This window comes from Stigmatopora nigra, chromosome 19 (genome assembly GCF_051989575.1).
Source record: "Stigmatopora nigra isolate UIUO_SnigA chromosome 19, RoL_Snig_1.1, whole genome shotgun sequence".
Taxonomy (NCBI): Eukaryota; Metazoa; Chordata; class Actinopteri; order Syngnathiformes; family Syngnathidae; genus Stigmatopora; species Stigmatopora nigra.
This window is the reverse complement of record NC_135526.1, coordinates 3,609,354-3,625,366: the sequence shown is the minus strand read 5'-3', so window position 1 is coordinate 3,625,366 and position 16,013 is coordinate 3,609,354. Positions and strand designations below refer to the sequence as shown.

At 38.2% G+C, this 16,013-nt stretch overlaps 2 protein-coding genes across 4 annotated transcripts; one reads left to right on the top strand and one right to left on the bottom strand.

Moving 5' to 3' along the window:
- Positions 1-106: 106 nt before the first annotated feature.
- stk36 (serine/threonine kinase 36 (fused homolog, Drosophila)) lies at positions 107-15,965 on the bottom strand. Of its 3 annotated transcripts, none has more exons than XR_013329755.1 (23): positions 15,644-15,965; positions 15,401-15,541; positions 14,934-15,011; positions 14,717-14,847; positions 14,394-14,643; positions 14,214-14,307; positions 13,971-14,143; positions 13,465-13,622; positions 13,267-13,384; positions 13,069-13,200; positions 12,805-12,981; positions 12,646-12,737; positions 12,354-12,417; positions 12,161-12,271; positions 12,006-12,083; positions 11,551-11,668; positions 11,345-11,471; positions 11,090-11,270; positions 10,017-10,910; positions 9,787-9,921; positions 3,958-4,095; positions 2,043-2,154; positions 107-211 (listed from the first exon to the last, which is right to left on the bottom strand). XR_013329755.1 is itself a non-coding variant. In XM_077740207.1 (20 exons), exons 1-20 carry the CDS (start codon positions 15,725-15,727, stop codon positions 9,802-9,804), a joined length of 3,321 nt encoding a protein of 1,106 aa, XP_077596333.1. In that variant the 5' UTR covers positions 15,728-15,965; the 3' UTR covers positions 8,245-9,801. The 3 variants fall into 3 exon arrangements, 1 of the variants encoding a protein (XP_077596333.1); XR_013329756.1 differs by having other exon boundaries at positions 2,043-2,137; XM_077740207.1 differs by lacking the exons at positions 107-211; positions 2,043-2,154; positions 3,958-4,095 and having other exon boundaries at positions 8,245-9,921.
- On the top strand, positions 5,611-9,376 carry atf5a (activating transcription factor 5a). The gene is made up of 4 exons (XM_077740208.1): positions 5,611-5,779; positions 6,288-6,539; positions 6,720-7,866; positions 7,943-9,376. Exons 2-4 carry the CDS (start codon positions 6,386-6,388, stop codon positions 8,127-8,129), a joined length of 1,488 nt encoding a protein of 495 aa, XP_077596334.1. The 5' UTR covers positions 5,611-5,779; positions 6,288-6,385; the 3' UTR covers positions 8,130-9,376.
- Positions 15,966-16,013: the final 48 nt, after the last annotated feature.

The window sequence follows — 16,013 nt, the reverse complement described above, 5'->3', positions numbered from 1 at the left end:
ACTAACATGCATGATTCAATATCAGGTAATTTGAATGACGTAAAAGTAATATCAAATACAAAATATCTTACATTACCTTTCTTTCAGCAAATAGAGCATGCGACTATTCCCTTGTGTCGTTTTTTTTTTTTTTTTTGGGGGGCAAAGCAGTAAAAGTTGTATATCCCATATTTTCTCCATGGTTAATGAACTCATCATAGTAGTGCAATATCTGAAATGACAGCAATCAAAATATTATGTTACTTGTCAGTTTCTTGTCAAATCCTGCGTGTGGAATATGAAATTCAAAAAGTGTGAAGTGAAAACACCTGCTTTGGACTTATTTTAATTAATGTAGCCAAATTTTAATGAAAGATCCTCCAACAAAGTGACTATTTTTCCTCAGTGCCTCATTTTTCCTGTATTATGTTTGTCATAATATCACTATAAAATGACTTTCTCTGAACACAGTGGAGCATTTCCACATCACTTGGCTTCAGTTTGACCTTGGGAGAGATTTAACACATCTTTGAGCCTTACGCTGTAGCCAGGAGAATAACAAAGAGATCTTTAACAGGGACGTGGAGCTTATTAGCCAGTTGCTAAGTAGGACTGACACCTAGGATTATGGATGGTGGGATACACACATCGGCCACATTTGGTACGCCTACGTAATTCAATGCGGTCTAATACAACAACTTGAATCATGTTGATCATGTTTTCGGGAGTCCGGTTGCAGTCGGCAAGACTAAATTACATAGAGTTGTTGTTTTTTAATGGTTTTAATAATTTGATGAACATATTTATGGTATTATGTCAACTGCAATAGAAATTGTAGGAAAATAAATGTATATGTAATAATGTTGGGTAAAGCTATGGATAGTCTTACATTGATTTTCATACAGAAATTTGACATCTTCAATCGCAAAAAACAGTTAATTTGTTCAGAAATAAAAGATATTTTTTGTAAGAAACAGGGATTTAATTATTTAGTTACCCCACATAATTGAAAATCAAAACTGAGAAATATAATACTTGTATCTAAACTTTTGTTACTACTGATATACTTGGTCTAATGAGTTTATTTTAATTTTTTAATTTTTTTTTGCACAGAATAAAAAAAAAAAAACATTATCACCGTAATATATCACTGTTTTACTACTGGGAAAATTGAGATCAAATTGATTGTGAAAGAGAGCTCTACATTACTACATGAGATTAGACACATTTGGGTGATTAAAGAGAAATTCCCTTCCTTGCCCAGACATGCCCACACACTCGCGCACACACACACACACACACACACACACACACACACACACACACACACACACACACACACACACACACACACACACACACACACACACACACACACACACACAAAACCACACTACAGATGAAAGCATCTTTCACCAGACGTAGTTAATACCATAACCCTCTGCCTCCATTTGAAGGAGAGGATAAATACATGTCATTAATTTAAAATGGGATACACAAATCATTAAATCACAATACAAAAGCCCTGTTTTGAAATTTCACGGCAACAACAAAGCTACTATAACCAGAGGGGAAGTAAACGTACAATGTTCTGCGTTGACCTAATAAGGACATCCAAAACAATACTTTGAATAATACAACTAGGCTGGATGCCATTATTTTTTGGATTTCCCTCAGTTTTAAAAGTGTCTTCCTTTGTCAAAAACAAAATAATGTTTATAAAGTCGCTCACACATTATTTAAAAATGGGTTCATAAGATCTTGATAATATGACATGACAATTGGTATGAGCAAGAATTAATGCCTATGTATTTTTTGTCAAATTTGACTAGAACAGGATCAGTTGTATGTGAATGGAGGCTGTTCAAGGGAATAAAATATTAGGAGCAGCATCCAGTCATACACAAATGAAGCTGGTCCTGTCAAGATTGCACAAAAAGTGACAATTTACTGTCATAAGCCTTTGTTCATTGTAGAAGGATAACTGTCATTAAAACACAGTTCCTCTCCAAAGATAACTTGGTTTATAAATTACCTCACATTTCTTAAAACTCAGTACTTACATCATCATGTTAGGGTGTTTCCAACGCTGTTGTTCTGATGACATTCTATTTCATGGTTTCCTCGATAGTGGTCTGCTGGACCGGTGGTATCTCAGCTGATGACACAAGAAATCTGGACAAGTTGATAAGGAAACAAAACAGTGTTCTTAACTGAACCCTTAAGCGAATGTTAGGGGTGGGGTAAGAGAGTAAAGTAGCAAAATTTGATAATCACTCACTGACTGACAAATGACTGACTCAAATCCTTTAGTGATAAAGTGTTCTTTCCAAAAACTTCTAGTATTTTTGCTACTGATAAAACACGGGTGGGAGAGAATGGCAACTTGTGTCACAATTGTCCTACTGTTACATGTTGTGTCGTGTGCACAGAACATGATGACTGAATATTATTGTCTGTGTTAAACTAAAAAGTGACAGACTTTTATTCTCAGGGGGTTTTAATGAGTGTTACAAAAGAAACCTCATGAGGCAATGGGACCTTTTTGCTCCCCTGTTGCGTGCAGCAAGTTTTAAAATTGAGAAGTGTGGTGCAAAACTGTTGGCACAAAAGCATTCTTGCTTCATTTTTTTCACAGCACGTTATTTTGGCTCGGTTAAACAGTGGATAGTAGGAAATAAAAGCATTTGTGCATTTTTTTTAAACATAGGAATACATTTGTCATGCAGTTGTATGTAAGTAAAAGTAACTCTGAGCTTTAATTCAAACGATTATGCAGTTTTTTCCCCTTATATAAATATAATTTGTTATGTAGGTTCACAAGCACTACAGTTGTAACATTTTATGACAAATAAAGTCATTTTTTTACACTAAAACACTGGATGAAATAGTATTTCATACAATTACACACATTACTAACTCCATTATTAAATGCAAAACAGGATTTAAAATTGCTTTCATTCCTGTTTGAATTGTTCTTCTATACAAATCTTATATTAAAGACAACAGGACCCCCCATGAAGAAAGAATATTCTAGTATTACTTTTTGAAAATGTTGGCTCGATGCGCTAAATAAAAGCAAAACTGAGTCCACCGTTGACATGGATGCTGTGTTTTGATGGTATGTTCAAAGTGTGGCAAAAGTTGAGGACAATACATTGTGAGAACGCTAATGATGAAAGGATGGTGTAACCCTCACTAACTTGCCATACGTGCACTTGGCATGCCGCATCCACACTAGCGATGAGGCTCATTTTGGGCCTAATCTACAGTGACTGCCTTTTTTAACTGGTTAACAATCGTAATGCGAAAAAAAAGTGCTTTAAAAAAACATGTATATTTGCACAAGGGATGCATAAGTGCTGTCATGAACGATACCAGTTTTATTTTAAGATGCGCAAACATGAAGCCCTCAGTGGACCAATTAATGCAGGGGGGCAACGCAGTCAGCCATTTCCTAGGAGACTCAGACATACTACCATCTGAAACAAGTCTCTATTAGCGACGTATTTATTTCGATTGCGTCAGTTTTAAAAAAAAAAAAATCTTGATTCTTTCGGAGTACTTACAACTTAAGTGTGATAATGCCCTTAACGGGTTGGAACTGAAAAAAAAGCACTGAGATTTTTGCTTTGGATACTTGATTTTCTTTAAGACGATTGGTAATCAATTTGTCATATAGTGGGGAGCAGGGTTGGTTGTCACATTTTTCACTGTTTGAAGAGTATTGTCCAAGTAACATACAGATGTTAAAATAAATCTTCATATATGACAAGGAGATTTCATATCTTGGCTTGGATTTTGTAACCTTTTATCAGTGGTGGGCCGTGAATGCTGTGTGTGAATCAATCCAACCCTCAATAAGTATTTTATGGCGACAAAACTTTTAATGCAGCTACAGCTGCGGCACATAAAAAAGAATCAATAATAACCTAAAAAAAATGAAATATTATTTAGGAAATTAGACATATTACTCACCAAAAATTCCTCCTCCTTTTCTTTCCTCAGGAAGATTTCAATTACTCTGTCGTACAGATTACAGGTGTGTTTCAGGTCCATCAAGAAGTCCGCCCAACATGAAATCGAGTTGTCGTAAACAAAGTACCTTAAAGTTACCTGACAGGAAATAGATAATACAATATTATATAATAACAAATACTCATTAAAATACAGATATTCTTCAAAACTGTCCTTTCACATATAAAAACCACTTCATTTAAATTGTCACACAATTCCATTTCTATTCAACAGGCATGCTTCATTCCTGTGCAATCAATTGCAGTAAAACTTAATTTGCTTACTGGAATCAATACCTACACTGACATCCCAAAGTAACTATACGAGCTAAATGCGCTAACGTAGTCAATGTGCCAAGTGCTGCAAAGACGAGGAAAAGGCCCATTTGTTTTGGGCAATTATTGGACGCAGATGCAACTCAGCAAGTAAAAGGCTTGGTTGGGAGGAGGGGAGCTCTGAAAAAAAGGGCGAGGTCGATGACAAACACCACAACGGGACAGGAATGCAAATCCCATGGCAACAGCAACCGGAAAACAAGTCCAAAGTAGGGGCAGTGTCCACTATTACTATAGCAACAGAGGAAAACTCTAGATTTGCTGAATGGGGAATAACAAAGTAGTATCGGTCATCTAGTTGAGAATGTTTAATTCATTTAGGCTAGTATTTCTATAATTAATCGTGGTTCAAGATTTCCTGGTACATTTGAATGATTAATCTGAAACTGAATTGGTTGATTAAATAAACAAGTTATTAAATGTGATAACAAAACATAGCTTGATTATAAAAAATACATTTGAAAAAGCTGCACTTTTTTTCATTCTGCTCAAGCAAAATAAGCTGGTTTTCTGATTGGTTAGTTTTAGTAAACATCAACAAGTGAAAGCTTTCACCAGATTAAAAAGCCCCTCCTCGGGTTTGTTTACGTGAGCCATGTGCACTCGCTGCACTCACAGGAAGATAAAGACAACAGCATCTTCACCTTGCCTACCAACGACCAATCACAATTCACACAGGGTTCGCTAGAAAGCCAATTGCCATGCAATAGCCTGACCAACTTGGCCAATAGGCGCCATGCATGGACCACTGATGCAACAGAGTGGCAACAACTATCCCTCTTCTTGTTTTTACGCGTCAACAACGAGTTGTAAAAATTAAAAACCATGATGTCTACTTTAAAAAAGCAGCACCGGTCATTTTTCCAGTAAAATGAGCCTATGTTTGTGTTCTCCTGAGGTTTCTTTCCCAGAAGAGATGAAACACACAATAACAATGTTCAACAGTATATAATAATCCATCATAGAAAAAAAAAAAAGCTTTCAAATCTTAATTAAAACATCACAGAATAAAGTATTTTTCTAAACCTCAAAACTTGAAGAATAAACAGTCAATGACATCATATTTTCCTCATGTGGCTGAATATATTTGAATGACTTCATGTATAATTCATAAACTGCTGGTGTTATTTTGGCGGAGGGAGCCCCGTCATTGGATGAGGGAGCGTGTACGGGACGCGGAGGAGGAGGAGGGATACGGAGCCGAGTAGTAGTGACGTGGTTGGTTGCTAGGTGAATGTAAGCCTGATGCTTTCACAGCAACATGCTGCCGCTCGCTCACTTTACTATTCGGCTTCCTCGCTACAACAGTTGCACTTTGTCCTGGTCTGCACCGAGCTGACTCCCACAATGGCTTTCTGAGTTTTTCAAGACTTTGTAACCAAGGAACCCGTGCTTTGCTTTAGCAACGCACCCCCAAGCTCTCCAAACTATTTCTCTGCAAGAATGGAGTAAGTAACCCCAACTTTGCCACTTTGTTTCTCTCATCTCTTCAACATATTTTCTCTATAAATATGTTCATTACTATTTGTTGAGATCACCTTAAGAACTGTGAAAAATGCCATGGAATTGCATTATGCTGAAAAAAAAGTTTGGATGGATGGATGGATTTCTCCCTTCCGTCACAATTGCAATTTGCCTGTTGTTTGGTCATGTGATTGTTATTGACACAGTCCACATGATTAGTTAGAGACGACTAATCCACTTTGAAGATCATCTCACTTTGCGTCTGGCTCACGCACAGGGAGTTTCTTGGCAACAGTGTGTCCCTTAACGGCCTCATGGTTCCCAAGAGGCTTTTGGCTGCCATGTGTCAATTGTGTATTGGTTAGCTAAGCCCAAAGGACAGAACACTTTCAGGCTCTCATTTTAGTTGGACTTGGCTGTGTCCAATTGCCCTCGCCACCTTTTTTTCGCATGTTTTTTTCAGCAATATATTGTCCTTCGCCCTTCTTCCAGGTTTCACTATGCCTGCCCAGCCCTGCTCTCTGTGGCTCTACTGTCAGATCCTGTCTGCTCCCCGCACATGCACCGACTTGGACTGAACCAAAGCGCCGATGAACAGAATGTTGATGGCGACATCAGCTCCTGTTTGGAAGACGCCTGGCGCGTGCCCGGCACACCCCCTCACTCTCTCTCACCCACAGGCTAACCACAGCCAATCACAAGGGTGCAGAGGGGAGGTGTCAGAGGGGAGTCAACACTTAATTGGTGAGTTGCACTAAGTGGGCTTTTTTATATTTTGCCACATCTCAGGTGGGCTCGGCATTGCAGCACATCCTTCCTTGCCAGACAGTAAGTAAGACAAACAGGAAAACTTACTTTGAATGTCAACAACTTTGCTGTTTTTTTTTTTTACGTATGATTTGAAATAGGATCATTTGTCAACAGGTGATGTTCTCACTGACTGGATGACGGAAGAAGTGGACTTTTCCTCGTACTTCCCGAACCCTCCCTCCCCTCTTTCCTCCACCAATGCCTCCCTTCCCCCGTCACCCCTTCACAATGATATCCAAGTGCCCTCTGACCTAGAGGTTATGACCTCTCTGCTACAAGAGGAACTCGCCCAACTGGAGGACTACTTCTTGTCCGAGCCGTTGCCGGAGAAAAGTCCTAAGCTGGGGAAATGCGAGCGGAGTCCTCTGCTGATGGGCTCTCAGCCGTTCAGTCAGCTGCCTTATGCCTCGTACTCCACGCCCAACCCACCGGAACCCAATCCATTTCTTCTCACCCTGGCAAGCGGGGAACTCGACTTGCTTGGCGTATGCGGCGGCCCCGTAGGGCGATCCAAAATTCCCAGACACACCCCGTACAGCTGTGGTCGTCCAAGCCCATACGTTAGGAAAAGAATCCCCGACGGTTTGCGATTAAGCGAACCTTACGACAACAGTTCCAGTTCCAAAGGAAGCAACTCAGTTAACTCGGCGCTAAGTTATTGCTGCGTGGAAGAGGAGCAGTTAGTCGGAAAAGGCTATTGCCTTGGCAGTGCCGTCGAGCTCCGAAAATGTTCCATTCTGGCAAAAGAAGAGAAAAATTGCCGCTTCGATCACAACGCCAAGGTGACCGCCACCGCTACCGCCGGTGGGTTCCATTTTGGGGCGGCAATCGACGACTCGCTAAAGAAAGAAGATCTGTTGATGTATAGCATGAGAGAGGTGAGCGATGGCGTTGCTGACAACGAAGTGCTGACTAGCATCAAAACTGGCGGGGAGGTGACAAAAGCCACAGTTTCTTGGAAAGGCCAAGGCAGTGAAAACTGCTACGTTTCCGGAACATCGCAGTCCGAGAGCTTTCGGGGCTTCGTAACCGAACAAGTCAAAGACGAGAATCTGCAGATGGGGCAAACCGACATGCACTGTCATTTCCTGCAGGATCCCAGTCCAGAGTGTCTTTTGATTGCAAGGGACAGTCTGAACTTGGAATCGTGCAGCATGAATGAAGACCAATGCGCTGTGAAATATGAATTTGACGTCCTCCCTGCAGAAGGAGGAGAGCGCAAACAGAAGAAGAGAGACCAGAACAAAACAGCAGCGCATAGGTAAATTCTCTTTTTCTTGACCTAACATAGTTTTGGGTGTGAACGTTTTTGCTGGTTTTTTTTCCGCTTTACGCAGGTATCGTCAAAGGAAACGGGCAGAGTTAGATTCCTTGGAAGAGCAGCTGCATTGCTTGGAAGGGCGCAACCGTGAGCTACGGGACAAGGCTGAGTCTGTAGAGCGAGAAATCCAGTACGTCAAAGATCTCCTGATTGAAGTTTACAAGGCCAGAAGCCAAAGGCTAAAGCAGGACACCACAGGATAAAAACCCCAAGAAGACACAAAAGGGAAGTGGTGGAGCTATTAATGTCATTTTGATTGTCCTGAATCCAAGGTCGCTTTATTTTTGTAAAACATATTGCATGGTTTAATATTCATCGAACAAAAAAGGGAGTAACATGGCTTTCTGGCAATGCTGTAATGACAATCTTTTACATGTTCATTTTGGAAAAGACTAAACTTTTTGTAGGTTGAAGATTTTACGAGCCTTATATTAGAAGAATTGGTGATTGTGAAGCTTTTTTTCCCCCCCATGTTCACTTTTTTGGTGGAATTTGATTGTTTTCCCGTTTCATCTTTATTATTAAACATTTCTACTCCTTTTTTGTTAAATAATGCTATTTTTAACGTTTTAAAATCGAATAATTGCTTTCGTTTGACTTAAATTTTGTTATTCACCATCCCAATGAAAATGTTGTTTACTTTTTGACATTTTTATTAATACATATATACATTTAATTCAGTTGCACTATTTTATTGTAAATTGTGTTTTGAAAAGAGTGATTTGAGTTACTTGAATTTTGTTTGCCTACTCCCTGGTTTTTGTTACACTTTTGATTTTATTGTGAATATAATTTGGGGTATTTCAAATTTTTCTTGTCAGTCATGAGAAATTATACTCTAATCACAAAGCTCAGGATAAACAATTAGCACATATGGAACATTTTTTTTTTTTGCCTATGAAAGAAAAGTAAATTATTCATGTTTTTCTTTGACGTTGGTTGGATATATTCCATAAAATACATTATTGTTGCATGTCTTTCTAAAAGAGTAACAAAATTAGATTTCAGGATAAATTGTGATTCTTACTAATTAATGCAATATGTTTTATGAGCCTCAGGCTAAGCTGCACTAATTTGTACAAATTTTTATATGTTGAGCGAATAGAGTGTAATGGTCCTGCTATGTAGCAAATTCACTGAGAAAAAAAAAAGCCTCATTAAATGGGTAAACAATGTGCTTGCATGTATAATTTTGATTCCCGCTGCTAGCAGAATAGATTCCTACTGGGCATTTTTTTCCTATGCATTTATTTGAGGACAATCTTGAATATATGGGGATGTTTATTTAATTTACATGATAAAAAAATTATGGATTTGCCTCGTTTGCTCTATACTATCATGTCAATTTGAAGTAGTTAAGAATTGATAACATGGCCAACTGTTAGACTTTAAATGTTCCCGTTGAAATTAAATTTCATCATCAATTAAAATAAAAGTGTCGCAAACCTAACCCTGTGTTTTTTTTTTATGCTTTTTAAAAGTTGAATCAAATACATTTGAAGTTAGCGGCCTCGGGAAAACCAGTTCATTCAATTGTAGGTCAGGTGAGTAAAACATTACAAAATACTTTTACCCTCAGTGACTATACTATAGCCTTTAGAATATTATGAGAGAAGCAGTTGTTTTCAATCATAAGCAACAATTTTAGACCTTGACTATATTTTGTTGTTATTCTGTTATGAACATTTACTTTAATTCAGTATAAAATAAAAAAACAACAACTTTAAATCATTATAAAAATGATTATATTGTTTCGCGAACAATCTTAATTAGTTTATTGCATAAATTATGACCTAAATTTCCTTTAAAAATTTCTGCGATATGCTTATTTTCCAGTAAGATAGGAATGCATTTACTAACCTTAATGTTTGCCCATTAATTTTTACCAGTCTTGTCTGTTTTGAGCTGTCTAATAAGAGGAAGATAATCACATTGCAGAGGTGCCTGGTGCGGGGCCTGGAGTAATTGACCTCTGGCATCCAATATTTCCAAGACCTAAAGACAAATTATAAAGAAACAGTCACAATATAATAGTTAGTAATCATGCAGAAAAAAAAATATATAAAACTGCTATTATGCCAATTCAATACCTGTGGTATTGCATCCTGCTGCGTGTACAAGCTTAAAGTTGCAATGGCGGCTTCTCTCACAACATTGTAGGAATCTGTGCACGCGGCTCTCAAGAGTAATCTGGAGACCCTTTTTACCAGCAACTCGGGTAAGGCGTCTTGAATATGGACCAGATTTCCCAACGCTACACAGGCGTGGAGACGCGTGTGGGCATCAGGGTTAGAGGTAAGGGACGCCAACATGGCTGCCGTCATCCTGGCTTCTTCCAACCACTGACTCATGTCACCGTAATCTTCATTTTTTGTCGCCAAAGCGATGCCTGTCCCCCTGCTTGGGTCATTGTCCTTCACTTGGAAGCAATGACTTACACTTTGACTAGGCCTTCCTGTGTTAAACTCTGTTTGAAATGCAATATAAGCCAACCATTTCCCAACTGACAAGCAAGCTGCTCGCTGCACAAGTGAATCAGAATCTCCAAGAAGATTTATCATGCTTTTAAAAATGCCAAGTTGAACACTGGGCATTTTCAGAGATTCGAACGGATATAAATTTCCGAGAATTTTGCACGTGGCGGCCCTGACGGGGCCGTACGAGTGCGTAAGCGCTTGGCATAACACGGTGGGTTCCAGTTGTAGGTGGAGATGGTCGGAGTGAGGCCAAAAACGGGTAAGGAGGTATAACAGGGATAGGAGTTCCACAGCAGAGTCGCCCAGTTCTTCTGATAGCAGAAAATCACACAGCAAAGAATTGACGGTTCTGGTCCGCGTCTGCGGAACGGAAGGAGGACTCGCCGAGAAAAAACACAGGGTAGTTTCACTAAAGTGAGGAAATAAACGTCGACGGTCTTGGAGCAGCAAGCGACGCAGAATTGACAATGGCAGCTCCACTAATGAAACAGGAAGGATTTGAATCACCTGCAAAAGAATGAACACAAAACAGGCATCAAAATCAATCAAAAAGAAAAATACCCCCAAACCCTTAAATTAGTTTTAAATAACATCTTTTCATTGTACTTAGTCTTGAAATGTCCCTAAGTATATGAAACGTTATGCTTACGTATTATTATTATTTTAAAGTACCAAGATATACTAACCTCCAAAAGCCCTTTCACAATACCACAACTGACATACAACTGCAATATCCTCGAGGTGGTGTGGGAAGTCAAGTCCAAGGAAAATGGAAGGCACAAGAATTGGCAAATAAACGGAATAAAGCTCTCCTGACTCAAACTTTCCTCAAGTGTACCTGAATGGCCTTCAGTGAGTAAAGAAGAACTGCAGGATGAGAATAAAGTTACTATTTCAAATTCCAGCGATTAAGAAATGTCAACCAAATCGTCAATACCGACCATTCAGAGGTCAGCAGTGAGCTGAGGGTACATAAAAATGTTGATTGGCGCTCCAAAAAGAGTGAAATATAGGAATAGGGATCTTTGGAGAAGAGCAATAATGACAAAGACATAAGATAATGCAGTCCTGAAAGAAGAACATACACAATGTATAATGTAATGTTAGCAAAAGTAGTGTAGTTGCTTCAAATAATTGGTGTGCTTACCATTTGTGGAACAGAGGTCTATGTCTGTTTTTGTTCTGGACAAAGCACCGCCAATCTCTTCCCAAATGGAATGAAATACAAGTGGATCCCAACATAAGCAAATGTCGTCATGATCATTCTGTGATCAAGACAAAACGCGACAAAGAACACTTTTAGAACCGTAACCTGTAAGTAAAATGTGTAATGTTCAATGTCAGCCGGCAATATAATTATCATTAAAATAAAACACGTGTTTTTTTTTTTATGAATCATGCGGCAAAATCCATTTCACAATTTTGATTTTTTGTTAGTATACCATTGTGGCTTTTATCATTATTTCCTTTGAATTTTTTTTACTGAAAATGAATAGTAGGTATCTCTTCCATGGAAAAAAAAAGTGTTTTACCCACCAATTTTAGGTGGTTTTATTTTCCATTTTTTTTTTATTTTTATATTAAACATTTTACTTGGCTGACCTGAGAAAGAGTTTGTAGTAGTAAAGATAGGAGGCCATCAAAGAGTCCCCATCCTTGTGGGAGTGGAAGAAGTTGAAACTGCAGAGGTAGAAAAGACCAATCAAATTCAAGCAGATCTGTTCCAACATTACAATTCAAGTTGAAAAATGTTGTACCTTATATGAACTATTGACCAATCTTTTCATCAAGGAGGTGAGATCATTCAAGTCAGCTTTAACTGGAAAGTTGTGTTGAGTAAACACAGATAAAATACTTGCGGAAAGGGGCTTAAAGAAGAAAGACCATGTATTAGAATTAAAAAAAAAAAAAACAGGACATTTAAATGTGTACTTTGTTGATTATACTTACAGCTAACGGTTGGAGTTCTGCTTGATTAAGAATTCTCAGAAAGGGCTTGATAAATCTTTCATGTCTACATAAAGAAACAAAGAATAAGTAGACGTATGATGATTGTAAAAATAACAACAATAAAGAAAATAATGTTAAGAGGAATAAAAATCTGATTGCTGAGTTTCAAGGTATTTGGTTAAAATCTCAATGTCACATTTGTTAGTGCAACTACATTAGTTGAGGTTTGGAGATTTATTATATTCATTGTAGGCAATCTTCTGAACAAATGTATAAAACTGAATTGTCTAACCTATTTTCTGCTCTCAAGCTGTCATGGTTCTTGTCACAGTATATCAGCAGAACAAATATCATTTGGCCAACTGATTGCAGACTCCATGGTTGCTAATCCATTGAAGAAAATAATGTGATAATCAGAGAAATTAACTAAATATTTCTTTATTTTCCTCACCTCAAAGAAATGTGGATTTTCCACAGAGCTATACACCAAGTCAAGAAGAACACATGGCAACCCAAGTTCACTGCCAATTTGCATGCTCATGGCAAGGTCAGAGTTGAGAATCAGGCTCTGAAGAAACTTCAGTGGATAGTGAATGGACTCCATGTCTTTCAGGACACCATCACTTAACTAATCACAGAAAAAAAGACCAAATTAATGGCAATACATGAAATGTATTATTTCACGAAAAGTTATACCTAAGCTCTGGCTAATCACCTGTTGTTTAAACAGCAAAATGGTGTATTTCAGTTCAACAATAATACTGTTGCAGTATGATGGATCTTTCTTGTGTTGGTTTGGATCAAAGTTCTCAACAAGCTTCTCCCAGAATTTCTCACTATCGTTGGTCTGAAAGATTTTTTTTAGATTACCAAACTAATCCATTCACAAAGATGCAAATAGAGTCAGACTTACTGTTGAACTATAAATATTTTCAGCAGTTTTAGTCTCATTTTTGCGGGTTCTCTGGTTTAGTCGCGGCCCAATCTCTATTGAAGGGAACTCTCGTTCATAGTCCTGACTGATCGGACCCCTGCCAAAGGAATGACCACAGTAGATATATCTCAGTCTATGTCAGGAAACCACAATAACACGCAGACATTTCATAAAGACCTTTTTTCTAGGCTTGATCTCACAATAGTATGATTCTTCGGACATGAACTCGAAGAGACTGTAAAAGTTGACTGAACTGGAGCTGAATATACATCTCTTGGGGGAGGTACAGTCAATGCAGGATTGACTTTTTCACATCTGAGTTCATCCATCATATTCTGTAAATAAAGATTGACGTATGTTAATTGTTATTGAGTTCCAGATATGTGAGGCGTGCACTGAGAAGGTGCTTCGCCTAAAAGCATTATTTTTTAACTAGGGAACTACACAGTCACCTCTAGAGCCAGCCCTTGTTGATGTGTGATTTTTTTTGGTACAAAATCTTGCAGTGGAGGAGGGGCTTTGAGTTGGATGATTTTGTAAACCCGAAGTACACACAGACATTCTTATACATGTTTAAGTGTAGTTGAGATTTTTCAAGACTGTTATTGGCGCTCGTCATTCCATCTATAAGTTCCAATTCCAGTTTTGTTAAAAAACAAGGAAAACAACAACAATATGCTTACTTTAGTACAGTCAGCTGCCTTTTTGGTGTTCCTCCCTTCCTCAAATGTTCTTAATATTCTGCTCTTCCCAGAGTGGAGGGATGTCTTTTCTGCCATTTGTTTAAGTTTCAGTGCCAACATGTCTGGATCAGGTGTGACAGTCAGAGGACTGAGAACATCCGTGTCTGGAATCACTGCCAACACATACATACTTAGTATAAAAGTACAGCTAACATGCGGTATGCAAAAAGTCATTGTCAACACCTTTAACGCCGTCAGCAACAAAAGGGTGGTGAAGGAGGTCTGGCCATGTCAGTCGCTTCTGAGGATCTTTGGTCAACAAGCCTTTAAGAAAACTCTGGAAAAAATGTATACTCATCAATATATCTGTATATATGAACAGTAGACTAATAGGATAAATCATGATATAGTTATTTGTTTTACCATGCATGTGCTGCTCATAGTGTCAGGCCATTTAATGGGATCTTTGACAATGAGCTGAACCAATTGGAAGATGGAATTGGTGTAGAATGGAGGCACCCCTGTGTGGAGTTCATAAAGAATGCAGCCCAGGGACCACAGGTCAGCATTGTGGTCATACGGCTTCTCTGCTACTAACTCAGGGGACATGTACAGAGGTGTTCCCTTAATAGAAGTCAGCACCATGGTGGAGATGCTCATTGCTCGAGCAAATCTAATAAAGCGTTGCATGATGTGAATTTTTTTGCAGAGTACATTCAGCCAGGTGACCCTAAAAATGTACCTACCCAAAGTCGCACAGTTTGACCACACCATTTTTATCGAAGAGGATATTTTGTGGTTTCATGTCTCGATGGAGAATACGACGAGAGTGCAAATAATACAGAGCTGAGACAAGTTGGCAGGCAATCTCACAAACCTAGGATCAATTTTAAAAGATGACAAAATGTTCACAATCTAAAATCTTGCAGTTTGTAGTAGAGTAAAAGTAGGAAGCTTATATACCTGATATTCTGGTAAACTTCCATCGTCTTCTATAATCTGGAACAATTGTCCTTCGGCATACTCAGTCACCACAACAACCTATTAGAACAGGTAATCAACTCAGGGGTAATTTAAGCAATGGTCTGCAAGCAGTGCATGAAATGATCCAATTTCTCCTGTCACATATAATTTACACACAAAAAAATCGACATATGTATCATTATCGTCAACTTGGTTTTATGTGGGCCAGACCATTTTAGATATATTTATATCTAATATATTTTTTTTAACCCCCACAAAGCTTGTTTAGTTTTTCCCCGTTTGTTTTTTAGTCAGAAAAGCAAATAGAAAATGTATTCATATATATTAAGAAAACGGAATATTTGTTGTTTCCCACTGGATTGATGTAAAAAAAATATATATACTATAATAAGTATAAAAGAGAATTTACACAATGTCTACAATTATAAACTACATAAAGAACACACCTCCGTTTCAGTTTCAAAGCTGTCGAAAAGTTTCACAATGTTTGGATGCTGAAGGTTACTCATGATGTCGATTTCTTTCTTGAGACTTTGCAGCTCCTTCTTTGAGCGTCCCGTCTTTGGAATAAACTTGAGCGCCACCACCTTTTTATGCATGAATTCACAAGAAGAAGAAAAACAAAACAATGCTCACATTATTTCCGGGCAGGAATGAAATATTGCAATCAATACTTTTAAAGAACTTACTTTTCCTGTGAATTTCACCATTCCTTTATGAACTCGACCAAAAGAACCTTCTCCCACCAGTTCTAAAGTATGATACGAATTCATCTTATCCCCGACCAGATGAACGCTCCCTGAGCGCTCGTTAGTTAAATTGAAAACATCTTCCGGGTAACAATAACATCAATATACATTTTAAATCAAGTTGAATTAAATATTAGTTAAATTATTTTATGCTTTAAATGTTAAATGTGAGTTTGTTTGAAATAATCCCTTATGGAATACGTGTTTAGTTTGCGGAGTGAGAAATTGAAACAGGCATTATTTAAAGGCGACCAAAAATAGGGGCCCTTAGACACGCGCTCCTAGCAACAGGCTGTCAACAAACCACTGC

What these genes read in the sequence shown, in the direction of transcription:
- atf5a (XM_077740208.1), top strand. Translation starts at nt 6,386, where the DNA reads ATGAACAGAATGTTGATGGCGACATCAGCTCCTGTTTGGAAGACGCCT. An exon ending in GGGGAGTCAACACTTAATTG is followed by an intron (nt 6,540 to 6,719) that starts GTGAGTTGCACT and finishes ATTTGTCAACAG; the next exon opens with GTGATGTTCTCACTGACTGG. An exon ending in AACAAAACAGCAGCGCATAG is followed by an intron (nt 7,867 to 7,942) that starts GTAAATTCTCTT and finishes CGCTTTACGCAG; the next exon opens with GTATCGTCAAAGGAAACGGG.
- stk36 (XM_077740207.1), bottom strand. Translation starts at nt 15,727, where the DNA reads ATGAATTCGTATCATACTTTAGAACTGGTGGGAGAAGGTTCTTTTGGT. An exon ending in TGTTGCTGACGGCGTTAAAG is followed by an intron (nt 14,144 to 14,213) that starts GTGTTGACAATG and finishes ATGTGTTGGCAG; the next exon opens with TGATTCCAGACACGGATGTT. An exon ending in TTTTGCTGTTTAAACAACAG is followed by an intron (nt 12,982 to 13,068) that starts GTGATTAGCCAG and finishes TTCTGTGATTAG; the next exon opens with TTAAGTGATGGTGTCCTGAA.